Source organism: Phoenix dactylifera, unplaced genomic scaffold (assembly GCF_009389715.1).
Source record: "Phoenix dactylifera cultivar Barhee BC4 unplaced genomic scaffold, palm_55x_up_171113_PBpolish2nd_filt_p 002400F, whole genome shotgun sequence".
Lineage (NCBI taxonomy): Eukaryota > Viridiplantae > Streptophyta > Magnoliopsida > Arecales > Arecaceae > Phoenix > Phoenix dactylifera.
In genome coordinates, this window is record NW_024069626.1 from 1 (window position 1) to 22,831 (window position 22,831).

Here is a 22,831-nt window from a genome sequence, read left to right on the forward strand (position 1 = left end):
ACCCATAACGGAGAGAGAAAGATCCATCCCAAGTAAATAACCTAGGTCTCACTACTTAGTGATGAACCACCTTTGTCCAATGCTAGTAATAGTGCAACTAATAGGTTAGCTTCATCAAAGGGCCAGCTAGTTTTAGTCACCCTTGTCCCTTGTCCAACTTCCCCTTCGTCTTGTGTCTCTAAAGGTCAACCGGCAGTGATAACTTAATAACTTTTTCTAGAGAAGAGTAATGGCAGAATAACGTCCCAAGGGAGAACATCATTTTCGAAGATTCCAGTTAATTAGATTACGTTACTCAAACGAAAGGCAACCACGCGTTCAGTTTTAACAATGTCAATGCTTTATAACAGCCCATGAACTTGTTCTCAAGAAAAAGGCACATAGACTAGGATGACCTGAAAAGCTGCACTTCTCCTGGTTAGAGATGGGGATGAGAGGAGGAGAGGGATTAGAATTGGTGTTCTCGAGGCTGGTGTTGCTGCTTGGATTTCTCTTCTGCGCGGCCGGGTGCAACACTCGGCACTATGTGTTCAATGTGAGTACCAGAAGGCTTGCTCCAAATCATATCCCTACACATCAAGGCATTGGGTGCCACAATCTAACTAAAAGATAAATTTTAGTAGTTTAAGTGCCTTTGGATTAATGATCCACTGTTCCTCTTATCCCACCTACGGAAACAAGAGAAGCACGAGCCAGGCCCACTAGATACTATAATGACCTTCTATGGACTGGGTGTTGAGTGGCCAACTATTCAGATCTAAGCAAGGTATTATAATTACTTAGATCTCAATAGTTGGCCACAAAGACTCATGTCCAGGTTCGCTGCTTGTTTGACAGATCGGGGTGTGACATCCCATATATATATATATTCTCTGCTTGTTCTATTCACTTGAGCAAGAGGCTTCAAATCATGTTATAATTCCTGTCTGCGTAAGGGTATGGATAGGTAGTCTAAGCATCAAAGACTGATGTAGCTGTGCAAAGGTGGTCCTTTGATGACTGATGTCTAATTAATTTGATATCATTTTTAAGTTGATCCATAACCAAAATAAAGTTTGCATGATATGTTCATTAATGGTTACAAATGCTGCAACTTGATGTTACTTTTGGGGTTTTGTAGGTGGAAGGTGCTCCTTACACTCGATTGTGCAGCACGAAGAACATCTTGACCATTAATGGCCAGTTTCCAGGCCCAACAATACGTGCTTTAGTGGAGATAGAGTGATAGTCAAGGTCTACAACCATGCGGCTGATAATGTTACAATCCATTGGTACGTCTTCACCCCACTCGGTTTTGTAATATTTTGGCTCCTGATAGAGAAATCAGGAGGCATATATAGACTTTGATGTGCGTGAGATTCTCAGATGAGGTGTGACCCAGGCATGCTTCTCTCTTAAAGTGGGTCGGGCCTTGTGTACCTGTTTGAGTAACCAAATAACACCCAAAACTTAATAGAGAGAGAGTCAACCTTGATACCTCCTCTCCAATGTGGCCCAGATCATGCGCATGAAGTCTAGTTTTGCAGCAAGACTATAACCAAGGCTTGTTGTGACTAGTGGTGTGGAGTTTTCCAAGAGGCTAAGAGTTTGTTGAATAATAGGTGTACATATATGTATATATGTATATGTATGTACACATATGTATATGTATATGAATGTACACATATGTATATGTATATGTATGTACACATATGCATATGTATGTATATATATGCGTATGTATGCATGTATGTATGCTGCCTCCCCTATTTGTCTATTGTTTCTAAAATTCATTTAAGCTTGTCAGAAAGGATGACAACTAGGTGCATGTGCATGATCGAGCACGCATATGGAAAACTAAACTAGAGGTTGGATAAATTAAACCAATAGTTGATATAAAAATTATTTGGACATGTGACCTCCAGTAAATCTAAGTCCTAATACCATGTTGACTGACTAAATAATTCCAAAGCTTAAACCAATTAGGAAAGAGACAACAACATATATCAAGTTTGCACGCATGCGCACACACAATACATACATACGTACACACACAAAATATATAGATACATAAATACATAGGTATGCACATACCTATAGCAATGCGCACCTACTGTTCGACGGGTTTGCCCAAAGAGAGTGCAAAAATTAAAGCAACCGGTTAAAGAGAGCACACCACGGAAAAAGGAATTATATCCCATTTTCGAGCAACCCCGGTTCGCCGTAAGAGTCTAGACTCCCGCTTATTTCTAACTTGAGATGCCGACTGGAAACTCCTCTCCTCCTCCTCCCCCTCCCCCTCGCTCCTCTCGGAAAACTTCCATTGCCCGCCGCCGGACATCCGCCCATCTACCTTCCCCCGCACGGCCTCCGTCCGATCTCGTCTGCCTCTCTTCCTCAGTTTCAGCTGTGGCATCGCTGACGAGTATGTGCATGTCTGCACCGCTGGCTTTTCCTCCCAAGCTCCTCCCCAGCTGCTACGCAGTCGCTGGCCTCATCCAAGGTTGATGAGTCTTTTGCTTCCTCCATCTGCATCCATGCCACTCTTCCCTCGGCTCCCTCATCATCGGCCACAAGTTCGGCCGCCTCTACGACCTCTGCTTCAGTCCTGACGATAGCTGGATCTTTGTATTCATCAAGCAACCCTTCCCCTCCACACACACACACATACGACTCCGTCTTCCATGACCACTGGTTCCAGAACCCTCCTTCCAGATCTCTCCCTCTCCCATCCTGGTCATCTTCCCTCTCTCTCCCTACTCGGCTGCCTCCATCCTCCGCCACTTTCTCCAGCCACTGGTCCGTCCTCCGCTTCCATAACCCTTTCAACCTTAACCCCCCTCCCTCGTACGCCTCCATCTCACTCGCTTTCGCCCTTCTTCGCTCGATCTCTAAGATCTATCACAATGGAGGTTCACTTCGGGGATGAGAAGCAATGAAAATGCCGTCGTATTCGCAAGCAGCATCTGAAAACAGTTGGAGGAAGCCTGAGATCAGGCCTGAAGCTTAAAACTCGAGTGGTTACCATACTCGGGCTTGAAAGAGGCCCCAATGCCGAGCTGGGTTGGGCCCAAATCTAACTAAATTTACTCATACCGGCCCGAACCTAGCCCAGTCTAGCCATGAACAAGTCTAGGTTGAACAAATTTAGTAATACAAGCTACAACCACATTTGGATCTTATACAAAACATGTGAAGACTGAGGTCCCTAAGTAGTAGTGAATTGAATTTTACTAACCATCTAAGATATTTTCAATATGACTTGATGTACAACGCTTGAATGCTTTATAGCATCCTTCTTAACATGTCCAGTGAGGCTCACTGGTCACACCCTCCTGCCTAGCTATTAGAGATTTTAGTTTTAATTCTTGAATAAATCTAAATAATTATAATGCATGTCGATCTCCTTGTCTTTCTCTTTTCCAAACTTTGTAAGAAGCAAGTGAATGGAAATGAATTGAAGAGACCAAGACATGATGATAACCACTTCTATATCTACCGACCACCCCTCATACCTTGATGGCTTGGGATTCATCCGAGGATTGGCACCACCGTCATCATTTTTTAAAACCACTTTTATTTAATGAATACAACATGTATAAATCAAAGTTACCGAGGACCTAAAATTTCAAATTATATCATCCATTCAAGACTACTGCTATGTATTGCTTAATATTTGAAGCCTTTATAATATCCCTATTAATATATCAACAAGCCTTATCTCTTCTTTTTAGGTAAAATGCTAGCCACTTGATTGATTTCTAAAATTTAAAGTGCAGGCATGGAGTTAAACAGCCAAGAAATCCTTGGTCAGATGGTCCGGCATACATCACCCAGTGCCCAATTCAGCCAGGCAAAATGTTCAAGTACACCATCTTGCTGTCAAGCGAGGAAGGGACCGTTTGGTGGCATGCACACGACGATTGGAATCGAGCCACAGTTCATGGAGCCATTGTTGTCTATCCCAAACCTCCCAATTGTTACCCGTTCAAGTACCATCAGGAATTCCTCCTCATACTTGGTTTGTACTTGTCCTTAGCCCACACAAACAACTGCACAAGCCATTTCTTTTTTATTCTTCTTCTTCTTCTTTTTGGAGTTAAACAGACATTAGACCTCTGAAATGGGCCAACTATACTTCCATAAGAATTCGACTTCATAGTAGAAAGAAAATTAGTTCTTGGAATCAAGAAACAACTGTTACAGTCATAATTCTGAAGCATGCAGTCCAATATCAAGGTTTCTAGATAAACTTTTTGACTTCCACAGAAATTTTTGAGAGAAAAATCCTCATATGAACTTTGAGCCACCGAGAAATTATCCATCACTTATTTTGGACTCAAGAACACAATAAATTCTTAGAGTTTTGCTGTACATTTCGTATCATAGATATATAAACCGCTCAAGTTCAAGAAAATAGATTACTATCAGTTACATACTTAAGGAACTAGCCAGAAGTGCAGGCTTAACTGTAATTCCTGCATGCTAGTCTAAAGATTGGAAAATAAATATACTAGAATTACTTGTGTAGGTCTCTATTCTTACCAAGCTAATCAATAGTCTAAAACTCCTGTTTGTAAGAGAATTGATCCCAAGCATACATTGTATCGTAATTCCATCAAAATTAATTATAATGATCCTAATGAATGATTTTTTTTTCCAATACAGGAGAGTGGTGGAAGAGAGATATGAAGGAGATACTTGAAGAAGCCATTCAAGCACAAAATGACCCAGTTTCAGACGCCTTCACAATCAACGGTCAGCCTGGAGACCTGTATCCGTGCTCAAAGTCAGGTGAGGGGTCTATTCTGGGGATGCTCTGGTCTCATGGTTTGCTAACAATTGACTCTCCACTTGGCCTGAAAGTGTTAGTTGAAACATTTAACCATTTCCAGAAAGGTATAGACATAATTAACTCAAATACTTAAACCTTTTTGTCTAGTCTCTCAACCCTGTCTCTTGGTTGAGAAGTATATATCTCTCTTCCTTCTGTTGAAACTTTTTAAATTCTAAAAATATTAAGATATCTTCTCTAGAAGCTTATGAGAATAATCTAATTAGGATTGTTTGTGAAAGTGAAAAATTGGAAATTAAGCCACTTTTATATAGTTTAACGAGTTCTAAAGATACAGAAATAAGGAATTCTAATACATTGTTTCTTATTCTTGCCTCGTGGTTCAGAAGAGCCACACTTCCCTCTCTTAAAGTTTCTTAAATTCCAGATATACTAAGTTATGCTTTATAAGAGTATAAAAGAGAAACTTAATTACGATATTGTAAAAACATTTTAAGACATTGATGGAGTAACCTAATTTAAGATTGTTTTTGTTTAGAATTCCATATTTTTAATGTTTGAATCGATTCTCAAATCTTCTACTCAAAGGGAATCCACATAAGCCTGGATTTTAGAGCTGAACCTTATTTGACCTGATTACTCTTGTGGATGCAGAGTTTGGGTGACTTGATAAATTCGTTTAACTGATTAACTTAGCTAAAATTTGATTCTTTGTTCTTCCTGAGAGGGAAAATTTAGATCTATTTTTGAGAAGGAGAAATTAGATTCTCTGTAAGTGTTCTGAGAACATTTATCACAGTTTAAGAAGGTGTTTTAAGGCGTGTTTTAAGAACAGAGCCTAAAGCCCACGAGCTTGATAAGAATATACATGCCAACTTCATATATCTGCGTTCTCTTGACAAAAAAAAGGACAGAAAAACAAAGAAATTTCTATATTTGTTGTATAACAACTACCATCATTGGATAACAGTCAATTTTTAGATGTCCACTGGATATGTAGATAAGTGCATATAACAAAATGGAGAGCCTCATAAATCATTACAGCACGCATTATCAGACCACTATAGATAGAGATTTTAACTTCTTGGCCATCATAAAACAGAGCCATGTACATGAATGAAAGCCCTTGGACTGTAGAGACCCATTTGATCTTGTTCATTTATTTTGTTATATGTTTTTATTATGTATTTATTTGTATTTGGAGTTTTTTTTAGTGGCTGCGGTGAAATTGAAGTCTTTATGATGGATGTCACTCTAGTAAAGAAATGGAGAGGAACCAAGCTTGGGACTAGGTTGTTTATAATTTTCTACAGGGCCAGTCCAACTACCCTGGCTGAACAATAAAATTCATCCCATCTTCCTGCTCATTTGCATCCCAACTCCATGTATAATTACATTAAAAATATAATCTAATAAACTTGCTACTCTAATAATTCTTCTTATTTTGCATAACCAAAAAATGTTGCTCCCCTTTAGGAACCTTCAGAATGGTGGTGGAGCAAGGGAAGAGGTATCTCCTTCGTGTTATCAACGCAGCAATGAGCAACAGTCTCTTCTTCTCCATTTCCAAACATCAGTTGATGGTCGTTGGCTCTGATGGCAGCTACGTGAAGCCCATAACCACAGATTATATCCTGATAGCCCCTGGGGAAACCATGGACCTACTCCTAGAAGCCAACCAGAACCCAACCAATCTCTACTACATGGCAGCCCGAGCCTTGGTCTATCAGAACATCGCCAACTTCGACATCAACGCCACCACTGCCATCTTAACATACACCAGTAATTGCCATAAGAAACCTCCCTCCTTCCCCTCCCTTCCCTTCTATAATGACACCGCGGCGGCAACCAACTTCACTTCGAAGCTCCGAAGCCTAGCTGATGGACACCACCCTATCAATGTCCCCACTACTGTTAGCCATCGTTTGTTCATTACTGTCTCGTTGAACAGCATACGCAATGAAACAAAAACAACCTTGTCCGCAAGCCTAAACAATATAAGCTTCGAGATCCCCTCGATCGATATACTCCAAGCTTATTATAAGAGAATTAATGGGGTTTTCGGCAATAAATTCCCTTGCAAGCCACCGTTGTACTTCAATTTCACGGCGGATGACCCGCCAACGAGCTTGTTGGCGCCGAGGAAGGGGACTGACGTGAAGGTGTTCGAGTATGGCGCTTGTGTGGAGGTTGTGTTCCAGGGCACATCGCTGGTGTTGGCGGAGGACCATCCCATGCACCTGCATGGCTTTAGCTTCTACGTGGTAGGATGGGGCATTGGGAACTTTGATGCGAGGAAGGATCCTTTGACGTATAACTTGGTGGATCCTCCTCTAAAGAACACCATTGATGTTCCAAGGGATGGCTGGGCGGCTATCAGATTCAAGGCCAATAATCCTGGTAAGTTATATCAATTAACTAGCTAGTCTATATTGTAGGATTCTTGCTCATTCTCTTGTCTAGTTACTGAAGCAGGCGTTTTTTTTTTTTTTTTTTCCTAGTGTTTGGCAATTAACTTGCAGTACTTTATTTGTGTAATGCATGTGGTCAGACGTATGGTACCTGCATTGCCACTTGGAGCGCCACCTTACTTGGGGCATGACTACTGTGTTCATTGTGAAGGATGGTGCTCATCCACAAGCCAAGATGCTGCCCCCACCTCGTTATATGCCTCCATGCTAGAGAAGCTCAGACGTTCATCCTTCCTTGTAGCTTTTTGATTCGAGATTCTAACAGGAAACTAGCTTTCTGAGGACTCAATGTAATGATGACTTCTTAATTTCTAAATCCATCTGATCTATATGTGTAATGTCTCTAATATTAATTATAATATGAGCTTCTCTCAGTTCCCTTTTTGTGAAGCCCCTGAGACTTTCAGCATCTTTCCCGGTGCCCTCTGAATATCGTATGAGTAAATCCTATCTTCCCACCGGTATTTTATCGCCCGGACTAAGATCACGTTGCAGCATTAACTGCTCTCTTTAGAGATAATGGTCTTATCCGGCTTTTTGGCTGCTCGCTAGGAGGGGAGGAAGGACAAGAAGACAGAAGAAGCTAATCAAAGGAAAAGCTCCTGGCCTTCTTAACCATTTTCTTTTCATTCTCTCTCTTTCCTGTCATCTGCTCTATTATTTTTTTTAACTAGCGAAGAGTCTGGGATCCTCTGTTTTGCTTTCTCAGTTACACCCTACGTTACAGATTCTTGATTGGATTTTATGTCTTTAACTATGTTCGTTAATATAGATTGGGATTAAACAAAGGCAGGAAGGATCATATCGATCTATGTTTTGCAAGAGCCCTTACAAAATGAAACTATTATGCTGTACAGATGGGCTTAGCTTAACTTCATGTTATTCAATCTGACAGTAAGTAGTCTTGTATATCCCACGCTGATTCATTCGATAAGCTCTTAAGAACATATCAAGAAGGAGGAGGTGGAGGAACTTGGATTTTTCAATTTTCATTGTATGCTAAGGTAAACACTTCAAGCACTTACATTGATTGCTTACGTTTTAGTTTTTCCAACTTTGTTTCAAACATTGCATTATTTCATCTGTTTCATGTCAAACACGGTTGGAATTGTAACTAAGAAAAAAAAAGGAATCTAATTAAACAACAATCTTTTTCTTTTTAGTTCTACTATTCTAATATTAAAACCAGATGCCCCAGCTCGACTCTATCCATGCATCTTTGCTTCATCGATTTCTACTTCTCTCGAGTCTTGACCTATGGAAAAGAAATAATAGGAGAGCAACGCCCAACATTAGGAGACTTTATTAAACTTTGTATACATTTTTTCATCTGATAGAGATATCGCAGCCATCAATCCTATCTTCGCCCTTCGGTTTAACCAGAAATGGAAGAACAGAGAGAAGGGAGGCTCACCGGCACGTCGACGGAGGAGAAGGATCTCGGCCGAGGTAGGCTTGGTCCGATGGCCGGCGGCGGCAGCGGCGGCGCTTCCGGCGACAAAATGGATCTTGGAACAGGGGAAAATAGGGGAGAGATATCTTGGGTGGTAGTGCTTGGCCGGGGTGGCACGCCGGCCACCGGAGTAGGAGTAAGAGTGAGGAGATGGAAAAGAGGCTCGGAGGAGGATCAAGCAACAGAGGAGGAGGGTTTTTATTGGAAAATTTTGAACGACTCGCCGTCGTAATTCCCGCAGCAGTCGAGCGTAATCGGCGGCCACGGCGCCTCAGCTCCCAACTCGCTCGAGAGATTCAAAATAGAGGATAGCGGTCGCAATCCTCTGTCGTAGTCTGCCGGCTTCAGCCCATTATTCTCACATCCATGCCCCACTCTCCCCCTCCCCCCCCCCCCCCCTCCCAAAAAATAAAAATTAGTCTTTTCAAATTTAGATGCTCATCTTATTAAGTAATCTAAATTCAAGATCTTATTCTTCTGATCAAAATCAGTATGGTAGATAAATTTAGATTAATTATAAAAAAATTTATATAAACTAACAAGATTAGATAAGTGACTAACTAAAATCTAAGATTGAAATTATCATTTTGATGCAAGTTCACTTCAAATCAGAGATCAATTCACAACAAGATCGATTAAAATTATTTATATTTGGAATAAAATAGATTCAATACAATTATTATGATAGACTACTGATCCACAAAAAATAATGATCAACCTTAATTAAAGTCAAATTATTATATGGCTAGAAGTGTGATTCACAAAATGAACATGCAATGATGATAACAAAAATGATTATTAGGGGAAAGGGCTAGATTTAGTCAGAATGTGGGCTTGCTTAGAGAGAGAGATACACGATCTAAGGCTAGTTAAGCTTTCGAGCATGATCCACTTAGTTTCGGACGCAATTCACTTGGTTAGGTCCAATCAGAGGCTTGGCCTATTCAGTCCAGGTTGACCTAGATCAATCAATGTATCTAGTCCACGAGTCAAGTAGAGAAAAAGAAAGTTTGTTTCTCTCTCTTCATTTTTTTTTATTTTGGTCCAAAATAAATGAATTGGCCCACAATGGATGACTTGGGCCCATCAGGGGCTACAATGGATGAACAGGGCCTAACAAGGCCCAAAAGAAATACAGCCTACAATGGATGAACTAAGCCAAAATGAATATGGCCCACGATGGATAAATAGAGCCAAATAAAGCCCAAAAAGAATACGACCAACAATGGATGAAAAGGGCCCAAAATAAATACAGCCCACAATGGATGAGTAAGGTCCAACAAGGCCCAAAAGGAGTATAGCCCACAATAGATGAATAAGGCCCACCGTGGAGGAGGGAACCGTGCTGAGGATTAATGGAGAGAGAGGGTAAAGGAGGAGGAGGACAAGACGGACAAGTGGCACCAGATGGAGATGCAGTGGGGAGCTTCATGCGACGCTTCCGGCTACCGGCGAACGCCAACATGGATGACATTAGGTGCTCGCTCCCAAAAAAGAGGTCACCACCGCTCGCAACGTGAGAACCATAGACAGCCTAAGAATAAGTTTGCCTCCTACGTATGTACATATGAAGAAAGTTAGAAAGGAGAAGTTTGTATGGTCTTTGGCTTTGGAGTGCACGTACCTTAAGACAGTATGTTAGGTTTAATAGTCAGCTCTAGTTTCTACTAAGAAAATATTCTAAAAGATCTAGTTAGCTTCTCTTGTGTGCTAGTTCTTTGGTACGTACCGTGTTTCATCTTTGTTGTGATATGTATGTTGTATAAATAATGGAAGGTTTGTAAATGGGGAGAAAAAATTAAGGTGGATTTGCATGGGAAGAGGTTGGCTACGGATGATGTAATTATGAGTAGCTGAAAATTGCATGGATTATTTTTTTTCTCTTTTGTTCTTTTTTTAAATTCATTCTCTTGCAAATAACTCCTGCAATGAGCTAGCCTAGAAAGAACAAATGATTTACTAGAGAACAGTTCACGATATTGCGGATAATCGATGTTGTGGGGTTTGAAAGACAGAGAGAGTGATCTATGGGTATCTAATTGAGAATATTGATGCCATGTGGTATGAGAGAGAGTGAGTTATTAGCATGCATGTTAGAAACAATTTAGAACTTTACTTAAAATAGTTAGCCGAAAAGTATTATTTAAATTTAATTCTAATCACAAGCACCATAATCGACTCGTGGTCAGTTCTAATGGATTTATGCTGCAGTGTTCCCTAATCCACATAGTTCGCTCTGATATTATTTATAACAACTCGGAACCTCACCTAAAATGCCTAGTCGGAAGGTATTATTTGAATTCTTTGATTCTGTATAAATATCTAAAATCTAGCCAATGAATAACTAATGTGGGACTAATAATATATCTACATAGTCCTCATATATGTAATTGAGATTTAGAGTAAAAGAAGAGGAGATCATGGCTATGTTATGGACACCAGTTGTGATTTTTATTGATATTTTTTAGTGATATGTTGGAAAGGGTAAATAGATAAATTTATGAGTAGCTTTATATGTACCGGCCGTATTTGATTAATGGGGGAGGGGCAAGCAGGTCAAGCACATGAGGTTGAATTGTATAATAAAAATAAATTTGATTTGATTGACTACCATATATAGTGATCAGTGTTGTCCAAATTAACTAATTGTATAATAAAAGTTAATTTTATAAGTATATATCATATTAATTAAAATATATATTATATTAGTTTGAGATTGGTTTGGCTTGGATTGAAAATTTAGTTACCGAAATCCAATCTAGTCCAAAGTAATTTCAATTGGGTTGTACTGAATTAATTTTGGATTAATTTCAGCAAGTCAAATAAATTCTTTTGCTGCCCTAATCAGTGGGAGGGACGGATCAATATTTGCAAGGTCATAGGATTTTGTCAATATTTTTAAGGGAAAAGGGCTTCCTCTTATCTTAATTATGGGGAAATTATACAATTATTTCAGTTTTTTTGCATGTGGAACCAAATTGTACAAATGTCACACACATTCAGAAATTTTCTGCAAGCAAGATTTTAGAGGATTTACCCTAGGGTTTTCCGCATTGCGACAATAGCTGCTAAAGAATCACATTTTTTGTCCATTTCAAAAAGAAAAAAATGTAGCTCTTTGATAGCCATCGTTTCAATGCCATTCCAGAAACCAGAAATCATCAACGTGGAAGCAACATTCTCGTTCTCCATTTAAGCCATAGTAGACAGAGTGCTTGTTTTTTAAAAATTCTTTAGTGTCGCAGGTGTGAATGTGTGATGCCTGTGGCTAATGAATGGAACAGTGTTTGCAAGTTAGCAAAAAGATTTGGATTGTTAATGACAGAGAAATATTAGTAACACTAGACCTGCGTGTTGGTTGTTGAGGGGGAGTACTGATTTAGGTGGCTGCCACTTTTGACTCAGAAAGATTGGTCAAGATGTTTTGATAAATGTGTTTGGTGAAGAGCAACATACCTAAACTCATCTATAACCTACTTCAACGTGGAAAAAAAAACTTTTCTTTTTTAAGAGAATAAGGAAGATCTATCTAAAATATAATTATCTGGATTCAAATGCTTGAGAATACACTATTCAAGACTTGAACCTAAAATTATTATTTAGCTGGCAAGCCCAATTCACGTAAACCTGAACTCATTCATGACTTCAAAGCACAATAAATTTAATTTATCAGAAGCTAAAGAGAAAGATCACATATAGTTCGCGATATACAAAACAAATTACACAAATTACTGTTTCAGGATACAAAATTATATTAACAATTATAAGAAATTGAGTTATACAAAGCCAATATGAGGTCAAGGCAATGGTTATTGCACATCACAAACAAGCCAAATTAAACAGTCAATTAGACTCAGGATTGCTTAATTGATATTCTAGATACAATGCACTACCAAAAATTTATGCAGTTGTTCAGCATTTTTCTGGTTTCTGAGATGAAATGATTTTGGAGATTCTTTCAGATTTCAAGGCCTTTACTATGTCAGTTCATTTACAGAAGCTGGGCTGTGTAGTTACTACATTTCAATGAACAAATACTTAAAATCAACAAAAAGTGAAATGGTACAAGATACAGTACAAGAACCACGATCGTCTCTGGCCTTCATCCCTGAAGGTATGAACGATTACTAACAGCCGCATTCTCCGTAAGAAAACACTCAATCTTTATTAATGCCTGCCAAACAGAAAGATAAGTTTACTCAGAAGTTTTCTTTTCCAGCAGTCCAATATTGTGAGCTTCCAGCTCCAATACACCAGTTAATGGATGCAGGGGGAAAAAAAGGATTTAAGTGAAAAGGTTTAAACATGAGAACCAGGATTAGGTACCTCAATAGCGATAGCAGTAGGCGTGAGTGCAGAAACGTCGTCATGACCCTGTTTATTTGCTATATCTGCACAATTGATAAAGAAAATGTAGTTTGGTAAATTGCATCAAGGAGTTCCTGAAGAAATGAATAAAATGAGCAATCAAGCCAACAGGTATACTTAATGACTAAGAGCACATCCAAATAGCCCCCTAGAATGTAGTATTTCTAGTGTATACGTAAAAACCCAAACCATGAGACGAAATGGAAGTGGAAAATATCAATAAACTTTGATCTGAGAATGCAACATAGATGAATTAAGAAAAACATTTGAAAGTATAATGAAATGAGAAAGAAATATAAGATGCATATAGAGCACCATAATCAACCTAACTGAAAATGAACTATAGATTTCAATCATGGCCTGAATGGGGAGAAGAAAATAGATGAGAGAAGATGTAACCAACATATTTTTCAAACATACGTTCTAGGCAAACTCTTGCATCAGCATTGGCATAGGCCTTGCCCCTTTTTTCAGAGAGTGTGGTCAGCTTCATAAAAGCCTGCAGCAATGTAACTGTCAAATGATACATCCACCTATTGATTGCACATAATATAAATCATTTTAACACTCCCCAAACTTAGTTCACGGTCCTTTATAGTGGACTGGCAACCATTACGTGATAGCAGGTTGGTTATGTCACAACTCAGAACCTCACCCAAAAAGGCTAGCCAGAAGATGTTATTTTGATTCCTTGGCTCTATATGAGTACCCAAGATCTACCCAGTACCCAGCCGACGTGGGACACGCCGCATGGATCCTCACAGGTTAGTTGACCACAATAAATGTGACTTGGAATTTCAAACACATTCCTTCAATGAGAGAAAGAACTTGCATGTTAAGGGCAAGAATGGAGCCTCTGAAGTGTGAACCAATATAAACATCATATATATCCCTGCCTCGAACTCAATGGTCTCTCCTTGGAACCATGACTGCTACAAATAGGCTATCTATGTGATTGTGCAACAAGTAGTTTTTTCCCTCCCCTCAAATGGCAGGGTGGCTACCTTTGTGTAGGGATCACCAGGTTCTTGATGCAAAAGAGGGCGAGAATCAGTCCCCACAGCAGCAATCCGCCTCGCCAGAGCATCCAAAGGAACGTCTAACCAAACGCTTATTCCTTCTTTCATATATCTCCTGGCAATTCAAAGTAGTAACACCCAACTCATATTCTTTCTTTGTTTTCAGAGGAACCCAGTTTAGATAGCTTCAGAGAAGGTAAGACAGATAACATGTTTTCAATCAAGTCTATTACCAGTTAATTGGTCGAATCACAGCACCACCTCCAGTTGCAACAACTAAACGGCGCATTGAAGACAAATCCCGAAGCACTTTACTCTAAGATATGAATACAGAAAGAAAAGGAATAGCTTAGAAAAGTTGTTGTTCCTATTATAGATATAAACAAGCATATTGACAATAAACAATGACCCATTCATTTGCATCGGCTATTCCATAATGGAGGTAGGAGATTAATCTATCATCTACTAATTACAAAATATCCTGGAAGATTCAAGATGAAAGAACATAGATCAGAATTTATTTTGAACCATGTCCACAGTTTAATGGCAGTAATTTCCAAAATGGTACCTCATTATCTCTGAAGAAAGCCTCACTGTGCTCCTTAAAAATCTGAGCAACAGAAGATATTCCAACAGCCTGCTCAACCAATTTGTCACTGCAACACCAGCAAACATGAAGGATTATTATCTCCTAGGAAAAAAGCCATCATACAACTAAGCTCTAAAAGATTCATCTGAGAAGTCCTCCAAAGCAAAACTATTCATTCATGCTACATCATGACTAACAATACTAACCTGTCAAAAAAAGAATAACCTAACACTTCTGATAATATCTTTCCCACTGTGGTCTTCCCGGATCCCATCATTCCTGCATAAAACCAAATACTCAACCATTGCAAAAATGCATACAACAATTGTCGCTGCTACAATATCAACCATTTCTTGCCCAACGGGTGGGAAAAGGAAACTAACCAACTAGATATAGACACCGTCCATTCAAGTAAGGAAGAACATCTTCCGACTTTCTCTGCAATTATGCCAGCACCGAATCAGATGATGCTGTGAAAGAATCAATGCAACAACATAGCTATTCCCCCAGCCACAAAAACTTAACATAGCTATTCCCCCAGCCACAAAAACTTACTGCTATTCATCTTGAGAATGATTTCGTACCTTTAGTATGAGGGCTTCATCAACTGAGTTATGAAAGTTCTCCGACCCTACATGCCATTAAAATGCAATATAAATTAACTTAGCTATGAAAAGGATAATATAGAATATTTATTACCAACAAAACCATAACCATGTACCATGACAGATATCTCAGAAGAAGCTAATTTTCAGTTATTGAAAATCTTAATTCAGCAAAATACATCAATCATAGTAGTGATCTTATGTCATATAAAGTCATTGAGAATAAGAATAGCAATAAGGTCATATCAAGCATTCTTATTGGAGTGGCCTGTACACAGAGAAGCAGAAAGTTCTATACTCTTGTAGGGAAGCTGGAATAAATCTGATGCGGCTAACAGTTGAAATCAACCATATGCCCCAGTCAGTTCATAAGTAACAAATCACAGGGTAATAGTTCCAAATAGGATAACCAGATGGTAGAAATATGTGGGTCGATATGTTGAAAAGAATTAGCTTTCTTCGAAATAATTTAACAAAAAACTATGAAGAGTCAGAGCAGTCTCATTTCTGCACATAAGCTTAATAATGAAGTGACCGATCACAATAATCTGATTTTTTTGAACAAACACGGATGATAAATAGATCAATGGGAAATCACTTTTTCATTTTTGTGGCACAGCTCAAGCAAACATCGGCAAGTCCGAACTTGCAAATGAACCAACCAGTAAGTGATATGACAGAGAGATTTCAATGCATGATTGCACTATGATCCAAATGTACCCATCAGGAGTTCGAAATAACCATCATAACAGTTCACCGTCCCCATGGTCACAGAAACCAAAAGCATGATAAAAATCTAACTCAACTGCCAAGAGAATCTAACAGGACTATTTGCAAACAGCTAACGTATGTGAGGTTATGATGTTTTTCCCAGGAGAGTCTCGCGGAACTATTTACAGAACCTCTCTCTTACAATAAGCGAGACATAAATCCACCCACCGGGTTGAAGGTTTCTTCGACATCCTTCGCATCTGCTTCTAGAAAAACTTAAAAGTTTAGATCTGTTTAATTACTACATAAGAAATAGTAAAGCTACGTATAACGTTCCAATCTTCACAGTATTTACCCCTAATTAAAAAACATCCAGCTTATATATAACAGAAAGAAACATTCGAATCTAGGAGTTTAGACGAAGTCAGAGCATAGCTTAATCCAAATAAGACAGACTAAGCATAAAAAAAAAAAACTTCATTTATTTTATTCACATTCACCAAAGCTCATGAAAACATGGAAATTTCCCGTGACAATCAAAAAAACAATCCTATTTCAATGCATATAATTCAAAATAATAGTTAAAAAAGGAAGCAACTTTCTCGAGAAATTACCTCCGGATTTCTTATAACAACATGAAATCTTCAACTCCTGGTGCCTGGATCGAACTGCAGATTGGCACCTCCGTGAATCCCCCAATCTAAGCGTCTGGACCCTCCTCTCTTCCGAGAATCCACTCGGAAACCTCAAGAAACCGCCGGTTTTCCCCCCAGTCCTCTCGAAAGCGATCCAAGGACAGGACTGGAAGCTGAGAGCCGCACTCGCCTCCATCATTCAACCAATTCAAAAGATACCGAAGCCAAACAGAAATATCTCCCTTGTCTCTAGAAATCACCACGAAAGGCTCCGCCGCCGATCGGAGAACCGGAAATCCGTCATTGTTTCGCGATCGAAGGAGACCGGAGGGTTGGAACCGGCGGGTGACTGGAAGGATCGAGGCGAGGCCCTTATGGCGAATCTCGGAACCCTCGGGTTTGGGGAGGCCGCCGGCGGGGGCGGCGCACGATAAGCGGCGGAGGTGGCGCAGGGTAGCGGGGGAGGGAGGCCGGGCCGGGGGCGGTGGAGAGTCGGTAAATATTTATAGTCGGCTTGCCGGGATCCTGACGCGTTCGAGCAGTTGCATTTCTTTAAAAAAATATATATTTCAAAGTACCAAATTAACCCTCCTTCCTACAGTGCTAGTTTTGACCTCTTAATGCTGGGATTTTTTAAATATGCACACAATTTTGGAGATAATTCTGTATGGACACAGGACACAGGAAGCCTAGGATTATTAGATTTGTTCATAAATCTATCTCTGGCATCAAAAGATATCCATAAAAAAAGAGACATATTTTCTCAAAAAAAAAAAAAGGTTATGTGATGAATATTATGTTACAGATAATATATGTTATAATATGTTATGCAGTTTTTTTTTGCTAAAATGATCATTTATACATTACGAGTACAGATGCATCCAATAAAATTAGAAAATAATATATTTAAATTATACAATATTGTACTTTGCTAGCATGCACTTGTGAATGTTTCATTATATATATGTCATATAAAATATAAAAATATATTTTATTTATCAAAATATAATTTTAAATATTATATAGTATCATGTACATGTTAATGAGATAATACGTTTTTCAAAAAGTTCTTTTATAATTCTAATATATGGAAAAAAAGAGAAAGTATTTAGATATTTGCTTAAATATAAAAGCAAATATTGTCCCGGAAGATGAAGAAATTTTGAAAATGCTATAACCTTTTCCTGACATTTAGAGAGCAAACCCAGTACAAGTGGAAAAAAACATTATAAACTATCCAAAATATATAAAATCTTATCAATTTATAAAGCAAAGGGCAACATCTAGAGCAAAAGAAAAAGCCTAAAATAATAGGAGAGTATTGCATAATTATCGCAACCTAATTAGAAAGGAATAATCGTACATTAAAGGTAATATGTCTTTCACCAAATAATATGAATAAAGTGTTTTCAATATTTTGATTAGAGATTTATTTGTTAATTAGATAGATATTAAGGGTGAATGTGCGAAAATTTTTTGATCCGCAGGCAGATTTAACGATTAGATCTTTTCAGAAAAAGAATGAGGGCAATGTAGCCACAGCAAATCTAGGGGTTTGGTGGACTCGAGAAAGGAAGGAGCACCAGACACGAGGATCCAACAACCATGCCTCGTCGGACAAGGAGTTTGGTGGGAGATTTGACCGTGCTGAAATAAGAGCTCTACTAAATCTGCAGTTAATTTAAAACACCCAAAAGTGCACCCTCTCGCTGGGACGTGGAATCAGGGAGTGGGCCCTATGTTCGAGCGTGTGCGTTTCCGCGAATTCTCAGAAAGTAAGTGCTTTGGAGAAAAAGAAAATGATGGATGAACTCGTCAAAGCTTACATTTATCTATACGAATTCCTAGTCTTCGGACCAAGTGTCACGCGCCTGGTTGGGACTAAGTGGACTTGGTGGCACGTGAGTTAGCATACGTGGCAAATACGTGTATTTGTAGAGAAAATGGTGAAGCCGGAGGTTGCAGTATGGTGTACATAGTTGACCTAGTCATCGGCCGTTGGAGCAATAAAAGATTGGCCGAGATGGACTCGTCAACGCGACAATGTGATCGGTTTGGATTCATGTGAGAACCGTATCGCAGTCATTCGTCTATTGTGCAATCAGCCATGATAAGATATTGCTTGTGCCTTATGCTGTCTATTGTCAGACCTTCATGGATAGTGGATGTCTGGATGATGTGGAAGCTCACTTCTTACATTACTAATGGAGGTCTGATTTTTTCCTATTATAAATCTATTTGGAAGGCCGCTGTACTAGAAAAAATATTTTTTTCCTTTTTTTTATGGTCAGCCTTGAAGAACAAATTGCATGCAGGATCAATGCCTGCTAAAAGAGATCAGATTGGAGTCTATAAATCACCTCTGTTTTAGATGCCTGTTTACTAAAAGTCTTTTAGAGGACCTTCAGAATTCAGCTCAATTTGAAAGGTTAGCCGTCAGAGTTTGCATGCTCTTTCGATGGATTAAAGACGACAGAATTCCAAGAAGTTAAAAGAGTGAGGAATCAATTGATCGCAGCCCTATGTTAGAAATTTGGAAGGAAAGGAATGCAAGGACTTTTCTGAAGAGGAAGAGCTCTATTTATACCGTCTTACAGAAGACTCTTCATGCTTTCTTGAGTTGGAAGCACTTATGCCCCAGGAAGATGGACATCATGCGTCAAAACCTGTGGATGGCTTCAGCATCCCTTCTGGCCATCAGGGTGCCTTGAGACCTCAGCATTGTATTGATGTTTGCTGCATTCATTTTGCGTTCATTTTATTTTTGCTATCTTGTTCATAGTCCTCTTTGTTGAATAAAATTGGGGGAAGCATCTTAGTTCCTCCATTTTACATCAAAAACAAACAAAAAAAAAGATAGTGCTTGTGGCATACATGAGATGGAGCATGGACCATCTGCGGTGCGTGCGCGACAACATAGATGATATGCAGCCAAGGATAGCCGCCATCAGAAAATGGATACCCATCAAACAAGACACTCCACAAGTGTGTGCCGTACTATACACATTGTATTGTTTGATGGCAATCTAGCTCCTTATTGGCGACTGTCTAAGGATGCATAGTACTATGCAGTGCGCAGGCCACACCTAGTTGTGCGAAATGGCATTGCATGCGTAACACTAATGATATCCAGTCATAAATCCATGTGAGATGGATGAATCGATGTGATTGGATATCTAAATCTCTCCAATTCAATACTACAGAGGGTCAAGATATTTCGAAATTCTAGCCACTTTCTCTATTTAAATATGAGTTCAATGTCTTAGTTAGGGAATGTTACAATATACTATGAGTCTATAAAACAGCATAGCGATGGAGCGCAACCTTCGCACACGATGTATTAGAAGAGAGGAAAGGAGCAACCATCTAATTATCTAAAGCATATTATATAAGAAACTAATTATTTCTCTATTTAAAGTCAGGAAAAGGTAAATTATTTTTCTATTAAAAAATAAAAAATATTAAACTATCTTTCTTAGTTGAATTGCAACTAATTTTGTAATTATAAATAAATTCTCCGGAATCAAAGTGCAAAGTAACTACATTTTATTCCTGCAACTTATTCAACACAAACCCCACTAGCTAATGTCTAACCCAATCACTAAGGTCTATCCAGGGGAGTGGAAAACATGCAGGATGACAACCTTACAAATATTAGTTTTTGCAACCATAAGAACACGGGGCAAGCTTATTTTGAAGCTTATTTTGACTAGGGTAGGTACACCAATATTCAAATTGAGAAGTTGGTATGCAACTGTATATGTAATATAATAACTTGCATGTGCACACAACCTTTTTTTTTTGGTACAAGGAGGAGCAAAACTAAAAGAGACAAAAGAGTTACAGCCTATCTAACAAGGCCTAATATACACAGCTCCACAAGGATTAAGGATTTGAGCAAAAACAGGATGAAGTCGATTATGATCCATAAGTGTATAGTTGCCTTCTAATGCTCGGCTAGCCAGAAAATCAGCAGCCTAATTGGCCTCTCCCCGATTTTAGGTCACTTGCGCACTTTGTATCCTATATGGCATACTTTTATATAATGCAATAGGTTTCACCCAACTCTTTTCTCGAAAATTAGAGAGAGGAGATAACTGTGTGAAACTATCATGCTCACCGTCTGCATTATGTATATAGGTTAGGTTGGATTAGTTAGGCCGAGAGAATTAAAGGTCACAAAACCTAATATATATGATAAATATTTAATTTTGATAACAAATAAAAATCTAGGTACTAAAACAAGAAGCCAGTTCCAAACTCAATGTGAATCTAATTCGATCAATTAATCTTGCAAGGTTCGATATATGACATATGAGCTGAGATCAAATAATAAAATGCTTAAAACAAGTTTACAAAGTATATGGGCAATATGGCAGTTAGAACTGTACACGTACGCGTGACGTCTGCATTAGGTGTGGCCACGTTGGCGCACTAAATCTAGGGCTTATCTTCAGCTTGTGGTCCGCTGCTCCGCGGAGGTCATCAACGCCGCCATCGGCTCACAGCTGTGTCAAAGTGTGGTTTCGTTGGGTCGAGGTATAAAGTGGCACCAAATTTCTGTACGTTGACAGCTAGAGGAGAGACTATGTCCCACATATGTAACCTCATGGCAGTCCAAAATCTAATTTCTTCACCAATCATAGATTTAGGTGGCCCCTCAATTTTTGTAGACTACTTTAGTTCTCTTCTATAAGTTTGTTGCTGAAACTTATCCAATAGAATCAGGCTACAACAAAACCAGCGGCAACAATAAAAAGCCCCACATGATTTGGTAGGTGGGTTGCATAAGAAGTTGGGAAGTTGGCCAATTCAAGGCAATTGGTGGACCAAGTATCACAAGCAGTGATGGGGGCCGAAATGGATCGTCCAGCCCACAACAGACACCAACGCCGACCGGACGTGTTATCGGTCCGGCCTACAATCAGCCCGACCTCGAACTCCACCGAAAGCTCCTCCGACCTCGGATATCCGCCAACGCGCCTCAGCCAAGCTCGGAGCACCTTCCTTATTCGCCGACGCGCCCCAGGCCAAGCTCGGGGCGCCCTCCTTATTTGCTGACGCATGTCCTCTCCAATTATACGCCCCGACCCCTGAGCTCGGGGCGCTTCGCCAGGCACACCCGGCATCCATCAAGCCAACCTTGCCAAAAACTTGATGCGACCTCTCAACGAGTTCGGACTTACCGACGGTCATACCCATATGTGTGCCCACGCCCTTCTACATGGTCGTATATTGCGACGCCACCACGACGTACTACTCTGGCAATACCCTACCAACATCTTCCCGTTCCCAAGAACGGACTCCACCGCGCGCCGTGATCAAACTCTGCGCGCTACTCCCACTCATGATGGGGACAGGCCATACCCTGCCACGGCTATCAACGCCTTACCGTTCCCAAGAACGGACCCAACCGCGCGCTACTTCTGCTCATGATAGGAATGAGCCATACCTCCACCACCTAAGCATCCTTACCGAGACAATAAATAAAAACCAACAGGTAACACCTAAGGGGACTCTAGGGCAAGATCTACAAAACTCCATACTAACTTGATCATCGGAGGGCCCTCACCGAAAACACCAGTGATGCTTTGTGCATGCACACTGTCGGTCAAAGGAGGTGGCTCTTCTCGTCTTCCTCCGCGCTCCGGTAGCTCCCCTGACTCATCCGACGTGGTCACCCTCGGGCCAGATTTGAACCACAACAAGCAAGATGCCACTGCCTAATGGGAATGGAGGGTGAGAGATTAGGAGGTTGATGTTATCATCTGTATGGAAGTCAGAAGAAACCAAAGCAGTATTTTTTCAGCAAAATCAAAGCAACAAGAATTTTTGGTACATGTAATAAGTTAAATGCAAGCAAGAAGGGAAAGATCAAAGATGTTGAAGTTAGACTTGTATATCAAAGTTTGCGTGAAAGCCTAAGTTACAATGTGTGAAAACTAGAAACGGGAGTCCTTTTGCTATTAAAAAAAAAGAATATTTTCTTCTTTAAAAAAAGGAAAAATTATGAGGACTTGTGACATTAAATGAGACTAAAATGGTACTACTGAAGTGCAACTCCGCCAGAAGCTAAAAAAATCCACTCGCATATACTTTTATAATTAAAATAATAGATATGTAAAAAGGAGATCAGCACTAGTTCTCCAAATTTGAAATGAGCACACTTTGTTATAAATTAAAAAAAAATAATCAAAAGGAGTATA

The 22,831-nt window shown here is 39.5% G+C and overlaps 2 protein-coding genes across 2 annotated transcripts; one reads left to right on the forward strand and one right to left on the reverse strand.

Moving 5' to 3' along the window:
- The first annotated feature begins 2,920 nt into the window (after positions 1-2,920).
- On the forward strand, positions 2,921-7,456 carry LOC120109569 (laccase-15-like). The gene is made up of 5 exons (XM_039123299.1): positions 2,921-2,976; positions 3,759-4,000; positions 4,648-4,773; positions 6,251-7,174; positions 7,326-7,456. The coding sequence occupies exons 1-5, from the start codon at positions 2,921-2,923 to the stop codon at positions 7,454-7,456; spliced, it is 1,479 nt and encodes a 492-aa protein (XP_038979227.1).
- Positions 7,457-12,616: 5,160 nt separating this feature from the next.
- On the reverse strand, positions 12,617-17,107 carry LOC120109568 (shikimate kinase 3, chloroplastic-like). Its single transcript, XM_039123298.1, has 10 exons — positions 16,605-17,107; positions 15,259-15,305; positions 15,058-15,112; positions 14,881-14,953; positions 14,654-14,741; positions 14,319-14,401; positions 14,071-14,200; positions 13,487-13,565; positions 13,025-13,089; positions 12,617-12,872 (listed from the first exon to the last, which is right to left on the reverse strand). The coding sequence occupies exons 1-10, from the start codon at positions 16,822-16,824 to the stop codon at positions 12,801-12,803; spliced, it is 912 nt and encodes a 303-aa protein (XP_038979226.1). The 5' UTR covers positions 16,825-17,107; the 3' UTR covers positions 12,617-12,800.
- Positions 17,108-22,831: the final 5,724 nt, after the last annotated feature.

What these genes read in the sequence shown, in the direction of transcription:
- LOC120109568 (XM_039123298.1), bottom strand. Translation starts at nt 16,824, where the DNA reads ATGATGGAGGCGAGTGCGGCTCTCAGCTTCCAGTCCTGTCCTTGGATC. An exon ending in ATGAAGCCCTCATACTAAAG is followed by an intron (nt 15,113 to 15,258) that starts GTACGAAATCAT and finishes GCATAATTGCAG; the next exon opens with AGAAAGTCGGAAGATGTTCT. An exon ending in GTGATTCGACCAATTAACTG is followed by an intron (nt 14,201 to 14,318) that starts GTAATAGACTTG and finishes TTGAATTGCCAG; the next exon opens with GAGATATATGAAAGAAGGAA.
- LOC120109569 (XM_039123299.1), top strand. Translation starts at nt 2,921, where the DNA reads ATGCCGTCGTATTCGCAAGCAGCATCTGAAAACAGTTGGAGGAAGCCT. An exon ending in TGGAGGAAGCCTGAGATCAG is followed by an intron (nt 2,977 to 3,758) that starts GCCTGAAGCTTA and finishes TTTAAAGTGCAG; the next exon opens with GCATGGAGTTAAACAGCCAA. An exon ending in GTATCCGTGCTCAAAGTCAG is followed by an intron (nt 4,774 to 6,250) that starts GTGAGGGGTCTA and finishes GCTCCCCTTTAG; the next exon opens with GAACCTTCAGAATGGTGGTG.